Source organism: Peromyscus leucopus, chromosome X (genome assembly GCF_004664715.2).
Source record: "Peromyscus leucopus breed LL Stock chromosome X, UCI_PerLeu_2.1, whole genome shotgun sequence".
Classification (NCBI taxonomy): Eukaryota; Metazoa; Chordata; class Mammalia; order Rodentia; family Cricetidae; genus Peromyscus; species Peromyscus leucopus.
The window spans coordinates 137386875-137400088 of NC_051083.1; the positions used below are offsets into that span (position 1 = coordinate 137386875).

Genomic DNA, 13214 nt, shown 5'->3' on the forward strand with positions numbered 1-13214 from the left:
GTGGTGGCACACACCTTTAATCCTAGCACTCAGGAGGCAGAGATCTGTCTGGATCTCTGTGAGTTCAAAGCCACCCTGGACTATATGAGATTTACTAGTCTATGAGAGAAACAGAGCCAGGCTGTGGTGGCACACACCTTTAATCCCAGCACTAAGAAGGAAGTGATATGGTGGGCAGAGAAAGGTATATAAGACCTGAGGAGACACGAAATAAAGTCTTTCAGCTAGAGGCCTTTTCAGGCTGAGGAGTCCTAGAGGTAAGATGTGGCAGTAGCTAGTTCCTTTATCTCTCAGCACTTACCCCAATATCTGGTTCTGTTTTTTTATTATTATTATAAGACCTTTAAAATTTGAGCTACACTAGACACCTTATGCTAACAAGCAAAACTTCCAATGCCTGGAATCATTGAGTCATTGACCAGAGGGGTCCCATGGATACCCACCACCAAGCATCACAGGCTATTGCCAAGGTTATTGTTTTTTTTTCCCTACAACCTTATGGTGAGGCCCTGTTGCTGAGACATTTACTTATGTCACTGAACATGGAGAAGTTGAGCTGGTGACCAAATAGAAGGTTCATTCCTACTGACTAGTGTTCATGATGCTGGAACATACTTTGCACTCTACTGAAGAAGGAAAGTAATCATCAATATCACCCAGCTACATACCCTGTGACCTATAAGTGAGACTGTAAGATATATTGGTGCAATAGTGGCACAAATGTCACATTATTTAAAAATTATATCCAAGGCCCACTCCATGAAATGAAATGGAACCCATACCTAACACGCTAAAGTGGCCAAGAATCCCAAGACTAGACAGGTCATGGGTCTATGGGGAAAATTGAAGTGTGATCCTAATTAGTCTTAACAATAAAAACCCAGAGTCAGATATCGAGGGTGAAAGCTGAAAGATCAGAAAAGCAGAGCAGCAGCCACTAGAAACTTCTTACCTCTACAAATCCTCAGACTGAATGGGGGACTAAGATCCTGTCTCCACCCACCTTATAAACCTGTCTCTACCTCCTGATTATACTTGGATTAAAGGCATGCACTACCACTGCCTGGCTCTGTATCTCTAAGACTGGTTCAATCTCATGTAGCCCAGGGTGGCCTTGAACTCCTGATTTTCCTGATTCCTCCACCCAAGTGCTAGGATTAAAGGTGTGTGCCACCAGGACCAGGCCTCTATGGTTAACTAGTAGGGCGCTCCAGTCTCTGATCTCTAGGTAAGCTTTATTTGTCAGAACACAAACAAAATATCATACAACAGAAAACCTAATATTACTATTCTGCTAAAGGAACATAGCAACAAAATGACTCCTAATGACACACTGCTATACTCATAGATCAGTGCCTTGCTCAAGTCTCATCAGAGAAGCCTCTTCTTGTAGCAGATGGGAACTAACACAAATACACAACTAGACAATGTGCAAAGAGTGAAAGACTTTGGAGCATTCCTAAATGGGATGTCTTTATCAAACCCCTACTCTCAAGGCTCCAGGATCTACATGGAAGAGGAAGGGGAAAGATTGTAAGAGCCAGAGGTGATGGATGACTCCAAGGAAACAGTGTCTTCTAGACACACAGGACTGATGAACATATGAGCTCAAAGAGACTGTTATTGTAGCATGCACAAGACCTTCACAAGTTCAAGCCAGATGTGGTTCCATCACTGATAGGGAGAAGTTGACACAGGGTCCCAACTCTAACCAAGAAGCTATTTGCAATTGATATCTGCTGGCAAATGAAAAGTCAGTTTTCTCCTATGGATTGTCACTGGGTATATCAACTATACTCCAGGGCAGAGCCCATACTCAGGATAAGTTGGCCAACACAAAATGACCTCTATGTTTTTCGTGTGTGTATGTGTGTAAGTGTGTGTACTTTTTTTCATTTTTTTTGTCTTATTGGTTTTACTTTGCTTTGATTTTTTAGAGATAAGGTTTCTCTATGTAGCCCTGGTTGTCCTGGAACTTGCTCTGTAGTCCAGGCTGGCCTCAAACTCACAAAGATCTGCCTGCCTTTGCCTCCCAAGTGCTGGGATTAAAGGCATGTGCCACCACCATCCAGCTTTGTTTTGATTTTCATTTTTTTTTGTGTTTCTTTTTCAAAGAGAGGGAGAGATAGAGAGGGAATATAAAGTTGGGTAGGTAGGGAGGTACAGAGGATCTAAGAAGAGTTGGGGGAGGGAAAACACATGTTCAAAATATGTTGTATGACCCACAACTTCAGAGAGGCTAGCTAACAGGAAAGACCCTAGGAGGGACACATGGATGATCCTGTGAAGGAGAAGAGAATGAAATCTACATGAGTGGACTTGGGGGGGGGTAATGGCAGAGGGCAAGGAGTGGGGGATGAGAACATAGGGAAATGGGAGAGTCAAGCTGGAACAGGGACAGAGTGGGAGGGAAGGGAGGAAGATCCCATGATAGATGAGGACATCATGGGAATAGGAAGGGGCATGGTGCTGGGCAGGCTCTCAGGAATCCACAAGGTTGACCCGACCTTGGTATGCTGGCAGTGGTTCAGAGGGTGCCTGGACTGGTCTACTCTGGTGACCAGCCTAGCAAATAACCTAACTGTCATCATAGAGCCTTTGTCCAGTGACAGATGGAGGCAGATACAGAGATCCATGGCTAGACACCAGGCTGAGCTCTGGGAATCCAATTGATGAGAGAGAGGAGAGATACTGCAGGCGAGGGACATTGAGCTCATGATGGGAGAACGTGCAGAGATGACTGGCCACACTAGTGGAAGTCCATGAACTGTGGACTGGTGGCTGTGGAGCCCCCATGGGACTGGACTAGGCCCTCTGGATACGGAAGACGGTTGTTTGGCTCAAACTGTTTGGGGGGCACCCAGGCAGGGGGATCGGGATCTGTCCCTGGTCTATGGGCAGGCTTCTGGAATCCAGTGCCTGTGGTGTGACACCTTGCACAGCTTTGGTGCAGTGGGAAGGGGCTTGGACCTGCCTAGGCTCAATGTGCTAGGCTCTGCTGACTCCCCATGGGATACCTCAGTTTGGGGGATGTGGGGATGCGGGGTGGCTTGGGAAAGAGGGCTGGGGGGTGGGAGGAGGGAGGAGGAGGGGTCTGTGGATAGCATGTGGAGTAGAAAATTTCTTAATAAAGAAAAATGAAAAAAAATATGTTGTATGAAAAAATAAGGAGGTAAGTGCTCATAAAGTATTTGATAAAATTCAATTGTAATTACAAACAATATAGAAATAGAAGAATTTTTTTTTGAGATGAAGTCTCACTATGTAGCTCTAGCTGCTCTAGGGCTAGTTATGTAGACCAGTCTGGCCTTGAACCCACAGAAATCCAACTGCCTTTGTCTTCCAAGTGCTAGAACTAAAGGTGTGCACTATTATGCATGGCTAGAAGGAAACTATTTATACATGATGAACAGTATTTGTTTAAAACCAATGGGAAACATATTAAACATTGGATAAAGTTGCATTTCAAGAACAAAGTAGGCTTATTTGTGTGTATCTCTGTGTGTGAATCACAATACATTAGAGCAATTAATGTTTTCTGTTTACCAGGTCCTGTCAGCATCATGCATATCATCAATATAATAGGTACCACTGGGGTGTTTTTGTAGCATATCAAGAGCTATTTTGCATTTGTCAGTAAAACTCTGTAACTCTTCTCCTTAGCTCCTGTGTCATATCTACCTATAGCCTCAGCATATGGATAATATTATACTGTGAATATGAGGGAATGGGGCTTTGCATTGAATTAATAGTCATATAAGTGAAAATGGACAAAATGGGAGGGACACAGAAAGAGAGAATTGGGATACATTTCTGGTGCAGCTAATCAGGGATGTAAAATTAGAGAAGTATAGCCAACAATGTTAAGGATTTATGTCTGTTTAATTTCCTCAAGCTTACCTCTAGAGAAGAAATTCCCAAGGTTTTCCCATTCTTTCATATAAATGATCTTAATCTCCATTCACGGTTTTGGCTAATAAACTAAAGTCTTTCATGTACAGACCCCTAAGAAAATTCACAATCTCATAAAACAACATGTCTGTATTTATACCATGTATGAAAGTATTAAAACTTTGACTTTTTTGTTTGTATGTCCATAAACATTCATATTACCCATAGGAAGAAAATTCATTTTTGGGAGCTTGTAGACTGTACCATCTGCCAAAAGCTCTTTAAAGTTTTCCTGCCCTCTCATGAAAGAACTAATTACATACCATTAAAGTTCCAGTGGAATTCCCTCGATAACTCAGCCACTTCTTGCCATCGAGACTATACATGATGATAAACTGAGAGATGTAGAGGCTGGAAAATTTCTGACGGGCACCCTGAGTCTTGATGCCATGAATAATCATTGGTGTCAACAGATCTACCTACCAATTAAAACAATTTATTTTAATCTATTTTTAAAGTACATATTACACTCTGAAAACAATTAGTTATTGTTATTAATTATCCACTTAGGAAGACTCTAATTCTACAAATTACCTGGCATGGTCAGGGGAAGCAGGCACCAATGTTGAAATATGAACATGTATGTATTTAAAGCCATGGAACATAGGTAGGAATGAGTAGGAAAGGTACTTATTGAATTATCTATTTCCTGGCAAACCAGATCACTTTCAAATCATTGAGTCATTTCCTCCTCACACATATCCATGGGGCTGCACATATGAACCAGAATGGCCCAATGCTTTACCCAATACTTCTGTACCAGCCAAAACTAATTTCCTCCCTTTCTTAGACCAGCACTATCTCTGTAATACTATGAGGAATAAGTCATTACACTTCTTTCAAATGTTAATTGTAAAAATATTTTTCCTTCTTAGTCTTCCCTGACTCAGAAAAATTTAGTACTGCTTTATCTGTGTTTCTACTTCATGTTATATATAATAACTTCATTCTAGCAAATTATTGCACTACATTATAAAGGTGCTTTGCTTGTCTTCTTCTCTTATTGGTCTGAAATCCTTCTTATGTCTCTGTTTATATGTAAAGTGAAGATAATTTTTATCTCAAAAGATTAAAGAGGTAATAGGTATAATATGATGAATCCAGTAACTAACACATACTAAGCAACAAACAAATGTTCCCTCTATCTCTGGTATCTAACATGGTAGTATGTAAATGAAGATGCTTAGAAAATGCTTTGGAATGAAAGAGTGAATAATGGCAGAGTGGTAAGAAATGAAAAGTTCCCAAAGAAAGAGAACTGAATGATCAACAGAACAATCAGCCATGTATGCATGGCAAGAGATATAGGTTAATGGCTTCATAAGCAAGTCAGAGTTAACATTTTCATAGATGCTGTGGTGGTTTGAATAAGAATGGCCCCAATAGGCTCATATAATAGAAAGCTTAGTCATCAAGGAGTGGCACTATTAGGAGGTGTGGCCTTGTTGATATAGGTATGGCTTTGTTGGAGGAAGTGTATCAATGGAGGTGAGCTTTGGGGTTTCAAAAGCTCAACCAAGCTCCAGTGCCTCTCTCTTCCTGCTGCCTGTGGATCCAGATGTAGAATTCTCAGCTCCTCCTCCACCAACATGCCTGCCTGCTGTCATGCTTCCCCTCATGATCATAAAATACACTAAACTTCTGAAACTGTAAGAAAGCCCCAATTAAATGCTTTCCTTTATGAGTTGCAGTGGTCATGTTGTCTCTTCATAGCAATAGAACACTGACTAAGACAAAAGACATGACCAAATTGCTATGATCACACAACTTTTTGTTTAATGACACTATCTTCTTGAGTTGAATGTAAATGACATTTATATATCCATTCATTAAAAGAATATTTCTAGTGCTTACTCTGCACAAAACATTGTTTTTGGTATGGTGATAATTAATGCAGGAAAACAATGAAGTAGAATAGTGAGTCATAGAGTGATCCTATCTTTAGATGAGACATCCTTGCCTTCTCCCAAATTAGTATTTCTGATTGAAGACAGTCTACTTTTCTTCTAAGTACTATGGTATAATCAATAAAAATACCATATTCAAGAATCAACTTTTTTCCAGAATTGGTTATACTATGTCTTTATGTAGAGTATAAAAAGCTTTTGTTTACCACTTGCTAATATATCTTCTAGTGAGTCTAATAAAGTTTTGCCAGTCTACCAACATTCTATGATTGATGGATGCTAGCTTATCTACTTCTACTTTTTTGCTGCATCTCTTTTAAGCTATAACTGGTACCTTTTATATTTTTAACAGTTTAACACATAAAATGTCAACAACTTCACCTATGTAGGGAGACAGATATTTCAGTTTGACTATAATAGATATGTCTCTACTAGGAAGTGAGCAAGGTGTTGCAGTGGGATGTCTTTCTGTATGCTGTGAATATGTGATGCTATGATTGGTTGATAAATAAAGCTGCATTGGCCTATGGCAGGGCAGGATAAGGTTAGGTGGTACATTCAAACTGAAGATGAGATGAAGGGTAGAGTCAGGGGAGATACCAGCTGCTGCCAAATGAGCAACAAGATGCCAGCAGACTGGTAATGCCATGGCCACATGGCAACATACAGATTAATAGAATGGATTAAGTTATAAGCTAGCAAGAAGCCTGACCCATAGGCCATACAGTTTGTCGGTAATATAAGCCTCTGTGTAATTACTTGGGAATGAGCAGCTGAAGGACCAGGCAGGATACAAAACACTTCTGCCTACAAATGGTGCCCATACATGATGGCAAGAGTTCCACCTAAAACCTGAGAAAACTTAAAAGGAGATTCTAAAACTAAGCTAAGAACAGCTTCCTAGTTCATGTATCTCATTCCCGGCCATGTCCCCTAGTCTTGGCAGGCTTCAGCAGCAATATGCCAGGCTCCTGTGGTCTCTCACAGGCTACAATACCAAGAGGCTTCTCCCAGCCACTGCATTCTGGCTTGGGAGCACAGCTGCAGGCTTAAAAACATAGGTATATTTAATACTACTTCCCAGAATTGGGGAGGTAAGTGTGACTCATTGGTACCTGTGCCATGTTGAAAAACTGAGTAGGGCGGGGCCAGCAGCCAGGGCTGCTGCTGCTTCAGTCCTAACCATGCTACAGTTTAAAGCAATGATCAGAAAATGATTATAGATACATAAAGAGACAGTAAAAATAATATAAAAATTAAGCCACATAAAGATGAAAGTTACACAAAGAATCTGGATACTGCATATTATTATATTGTCTTTGGGATTTTTAACTGCAAAGAGACATTTGATTGTAGGGGCTACTCAGTTAAACCAATATGTATATTTTGAAGGTATCTTGACTCAAAATTTGTGTCTAAGGATATGTTGCTTTGGAAAAGATGTTCTGCTTTGGTTTCCACAGAAGTTACCTGCTGCCTCACTAGGGGCAGTGCTTCAAGGTCAAAGCTGGAACAGCTACCCACTACAGATGAGAACCTGTGGATTTCTTCCAGGCTAATATGGTTTGATCAACCAAGACCCTCTGAAAGGTCGATACAGCCTCACAGACTATTACAGCCAAGATTTAACTATAATTCTTAATTTTCTCAGGATCCCCATAAAATTGCCAGTGCCCCCAACCAGCAGGAAGTAGTATGAGAAACTACACCCAAATTGCCAAAACAGTGTACATAAATGTTTATTTTTATTTAAAGTATGTTGATTATAAATGCAATCTCTTTCTAAAGAAGAAAAGAGGATATAGATATGATAGGATAAAAGGGTAGATTATTGAATCTACTTTTAAAAAGTAACAACTCATTTGAAATATTTTACATTGCTATAGATTTTAGTTTACCGATACAAATTTATATTTTTGGTTGTGAGCCAATAGCCTTTAATGGCTGAGCCATCTCTCCAGGCCTATTGATACAAATTTAAAGTTAATTTTGTTATACTGTATGTATATTTCTCCTCTTGTTTAAGGTATTATGTTTATGCAATTCATTTAAAATTGTAAAATATGATTAAGAAATACAGATTAATAGTCATCTAGAATAATCAAACTTATAGTCATGTTAGTTAAGTTTTTAGGTAAACATAGATATATTTCAATTAGGTAGGTAATCTTTAAACACTTCAAAGACCTACAGAATATGGCATTTAAAATGTTTTAAGAACTTAGACTTTTCTGGACATTGAAACATGTCTGCTCCTGGCAGCATCAATCTAATTCAGAAAATATGATGGGCATTGAAGAAATTCATTATGGAGTTTGCTTTCTTTGTGGCAAAAGCAAGCCACTGGGCAAAAAAAAGTGCCCTTGACTTGACTGCTTGACAGGATGCTGTATAACTAGACATGCAGGACCCATAGGAAGGTGATCACTGAACTTTGCAAAATGAAATGGTCCTTCAGGTTCCTGCTTCACAGAAGAAACTACAGGACAAGGGGAGAATGGAAGAAGTGCCTGAGGAACTTTGCCAGAGTGGGCAGAACAGTCCTTAAAATTTCTTGCTTCACTGAAAGTTATGCCAGAGACTGTAGGCCTGTAGGCTGAAGGTAGATGCCCCAACATTACAGAGGAACTTTGGATGACTGTCCAGGCTGCCAGCTGTCCCTGTCATTTCTAGAATTATGGAAGTTGTTTGCCATGCACTTCCTGTTTACTCAGGTAATATTCTATCCTTCTAGGGTCTTTGATGAAGTTGAAGACTGTATAGTTATAATTTTCCTTGGTTATGATAAAAGATAAATTAGATATAAAACTTTAGAGTCACAAAAATAGAATAGATGATAGAATATTTCCTTCAATTTTGCCAAATACAAATATTGTAACTGTAATTCTTGCTTGACAACTGTTTTGTTATATATAATTTTTCTATGTTAAAGTTAAAACCTTCCTTTTGATTAGACAGAAAAGGGAAAGTGCTGTGGGATATCTTTCTGTATGCTGTAAATATGTGTGGTTTTCACTGGATAATAAATAAAGCTGTTTGGCCTATGGCAAGAAAGCTTACAGCCAGGTGGGAAATGCAAGCAGAGATACAGAGAGAAGAAGAGTTGAGTGGGGAGAGATGTCAGCCACTGCTGAAGGAGCAACAAGATTCTAGCAGACAGGTATTGCTATGGCCATGTGGTAACATATAGATTAATAGGAATGGGTTAATTTAAGATGAGTTAGCTAGCCAGAAGCTGAAGCCATTAGGCATACACTTAGAAATTAATATAAGGCTCTGAGGGATTATTTTATAAACATCTTCAGGACCACAGGGCCAGGCAGGGCCAGAGAAACTTCCCTCTACAAGGTGTAAATAAATTTCATAGTATACTATGTTTTCAGGCAACAAACATTGCAAATCTGACAGCTGCATAGCTCCAAGGGGGGTGCCAATTACCTGCTGCTGATTGTTTAGTACTTGTTGCCTAGTACTTTTCAAGCCAGTTCAAGCACTTGTGTACCTATGGGTCATATGTTTTTTTACATTTTAGGATGCCTATCTGAACTCCCCTCTTTGTAAACATCTCCCTAAACTCCCACTTTGCTTATCTGTTCTAAGTGGAACAGATGACATCAACTCCCTTAAGATATAGTATTCTGTATCTTAAGAAAGATTGAATGATAATACAATTAAAAGGGATTTGTAACTGGTTTAATTACCACAGTAACCATTGAGAAATGACTAGCAAGCTAGAGTGGACATTGTGCACATCATATAATATAATGGTTCACATTAGGGTACAAGAGCCCCGGCACAGATTTTTTTGTGAGTGTGACTTGTAATGCTATGTAACATCTCTGTGCTTTGGTGTTCTTAATTGAAATGATTAATACTAGCATCTAGTTCATAAGGGATAAGGATTTACTAGCTTGGTTTGTGTTGAACACATACTAAGGAAGTCTGTCTTAATATTTTAATCATGACTTTGCTAGAGTAGTAAAGAAAGTTCACAGATGTATTAAGTAATTGATATGAAATTGAGAAGAACAGGAAATACTTTGGGACAAAAAAGCTTGGCCAGTTAAAGTAATGGTCCAGATCTGGTAAATAGAAACTTAACAGAATATATCATTCAGAGTTCACTATTTCCTGTTTGTGGCTCTATAAGGGATCACAACTTGTGTCTGGGCAGAGAGGCTGAGTTGGTACTTCCAAGCTGTCCTCAGCTTCCATGTATCATGGGAAGAGACCCCCCGCCCTCAAAAAAAAAAAAAAAAAGATTTTACTTATCTGCCTTTGAAGGAGTCATGGGCCTGATTGATAATAGGATAATGGTATTATTTTGTGGGTATGTTTAGTTAAATAAAATGTCATATTAAGATGAACTTCATGGGCCAGAAATATGGATCATAAAGTAATGTACTTGCTGTGTAGGCATGAAGATCTGAGTTTGGATCCTTAGCACCCATTTAAAACCGAGATATAGAAACTGGTACAATGAAAACAATGTAGAGGTTCCTCAAAAAGTTAGAAATAGAACTTCCAGAACTATCACATGATCCAGTTATACCACTCTTGGGCATATATCCAAAGTTCTCCATTTTATACTATAGAGATGCCTACTGCTCATCCATGCTCATTGCTGCTCTACTTACTTACAATAGCGAGGAAATGGAAATGGCCTAGATATCCATCAGCTAACAAATGGATAAAAAATGTGGCACATTCACAAAATGGAACATTATATAGCTATTATAAAAATGAAATTATGACATACTGAAGCAAATGAATGTAGCTGGAAACAATCATTCCAAGTGAGGTAACCTAGACCAGACAAAAAGGCAGATGTTACTTGTTTTCTAACTTTTGAATGTTAGCTTTGAATTTGTAGAAATATGTGTTTCATTTGGGATATTCATAGAAGTTGGGAAGTTACTTAGGGGCCATGGAAGGGGGCTTTCATGGGAGGGGAGATAGAACACATTAGTAAAAGGGTTAAAAGGGAATTATGGAAAAGGAAGGGCTAAATTTGAGTGGGGATAGGAAGGACAGGGAAAAGAGGGTAAATAACACAAAAGGCCTTTGAAAAAAGTCATATGGAAACCTACTGTGATATTTTGAATAAGAATGTCCCCCATAGGCTCATATATTTGAATGCTTGGTCATTAAGGAGTGGCACTACTTGAGAGTCATTAGGAAGTATGGTCTTGTTGGAGTAGGTGTGGCTTTGTTGGAGGAAGTGGGGCTGGGCTTTGTGGTTTAAAAAACCCAAGCTAGGTCCAGTGTCATACTTTTCTTGCTATCTGTGGATACAGGTGTAGAACTCTCAGCTACTTCTTCAGCACCAGTATGCCTATATGTTGCCATGCTCCTCATCAAGATGACAATGGAATAAACCTCTGAAACTATAAGCAAGCTCCAATTAAACATTTTCCTTTTAAAGAGTTGCCATGGTCATGGTGTCTCTTCACAGCAACAGAACACTGACTAAGACACCTACTTACTACTATAGAAGATATACACACATGCAGGCAGAGAAAGAGGGAGAAAGGTAGAATAAGTGAGAGATGAACACAGAGAGGGGGAGTATTAAAATGGAATTATCCTACAATGGAGCAACAATGCCGCTACTGGATTCCAAAGATAACAAATAAAAAGCCCAGTGCTAGGAATGTGTTACTTATTTTGGAGATCTTAGTCAATAAGGTCACATAGATCCTCCCAAATTATAGGCTATTGACAATGCTATTGTTTACCCTCTAGAACTTGGTGGTAAAACCCAGTTGCTGAAGGACACCACACACTTGAGTCATGGAACATGGATAAAATCAAGCTGGCACTGATATGGAAGGCTCATCCATAGTGGCTAGTTTTCATAGTGCAAGAATTGTCTATGCACGCTGCCAGGGGAGAAAAGTAGTCAAAAATCTTATTCAACTATGAACTCTACAAGCTACAATAATGACTGATCTGGCAAGATATGCCCCCTGGTGTAATAATGGCACAAATGCTATTGAAGTGACTGACTACTTTCTGCTTGGATCTAAGACCTGCTCCATGACATGGAACCATATCTGGCACTGTTAAAGGGTCCGAGAACTTGTGATTTGATAAGTTATAGGCCCTAGGGGAGGACTCAATACTATTATTTTGCTAAGTGGACACAGTATTAAAATGACTCCTAATGACTTATTGCTATACTCATAGCTCAGAGTATTTCTCAACCCTCATCAGAGAACTTTCTCCTTGTAGTAGATGGCAATACAGAGACCTCTGTGGTGGTTTGAAAGAAAATGGCTCCAAAAGGGAGTGGCACTATTAGGAGGTGTGGCCTTGTTGGAGGAAGTATGTCACCGTGGGGTCGGGTTTGAGGTCTCTTTTGCTCAAGCTTCCCTCAGTGTGACATTCAGTTGACTTCCTGTTGGATGCAAGATGTAGGACCTATTCCTCCAGCACCATGTTTTCATGCACATTGCCATACGCCCTATCATGATGATAATGGACTGAACCTCTGAAATTGTAAGTGAGCCACCCCAATTATCTCTTTTCTTTGTAAGAGTTGCTATGGTCATGGTGTCTCTTCACAGCAATAAATACCCTAAGAAAACTTCCAACTGGTCAACATGCAAAGAATAAGAGACTGTGGAATACTCAGCCTTAAGTGGGACATACATATCAAACCCCTCCTGTAGCTCATGGAATTTTATGGAAGTTGGGGTGGAAAGATAGTAAGAGCCAGAGGTAGTTATTAACAACAAGGGGATAGTGTTTTACAAATATACAGGGTAGTTACACATATGAACTCAAAGCCATTGTGAACAAGCGCAAGACCTTCACAAGATCCAGCCAGAAAAAAATCCCAATATGGGAGGGGGGAATTGCGTGTAAAATCCCACCACTAGCTGATGAGCTTTTGGCATTAAATAACTGCTGGAAGAAGGAAAATCAGAAAATTTCATCTTTATTGGAATAATATCTAGTAGGTTGAGCACAAACAGGGAAGGCCCGACTCCCAAGACTAGCTGAATAAATACAAGCTAGACTTGAAATGGAAAAAAAAGAAGAAACCTCAAAAGTTGGGTGGAAAGTTAAGGGAGAGTGGAGAGGGTAGTTATGGAAGGAGATGGGGGCGTGGGTGAAGATGTTCAAAATACATTATATGAAATTCTCAAAGAATTAATAAAATATGGTTTAAAATAATGTGGAAAGTAACAGACAAACACAACTGACATTTACCCCTGGTCTCCACATGTGCTATGCATAGGTGCACATATGCATGTACACACATACATGCATACCACATATATACTCACACAAACATTAAAAATAAAAAGATAAATTTCATGTTCATTTTTTATATGGTTACTAGATCAT

At 39.4% G+C, this 13214-nt stretch overlaps 1 protein-coding gene across 1 annotated transcript in view; it reads right to left on the minus strand.

Moving 5' to 3' along the window:
- The window catches only part of F8 (coagulation factor VIII), a 158208-nt gene that overhangs the window by 52927 nt on the left and 92067 nt on the right, over window positions 1-13214 (minus strand). Inside the window, 1 exon segment of the mRNA XM_037199375.1 lies at window positions 4215-4370. Coding sequence (XP_037055270.1) covers window positions 4215-4370 — 156 coding nt within the window.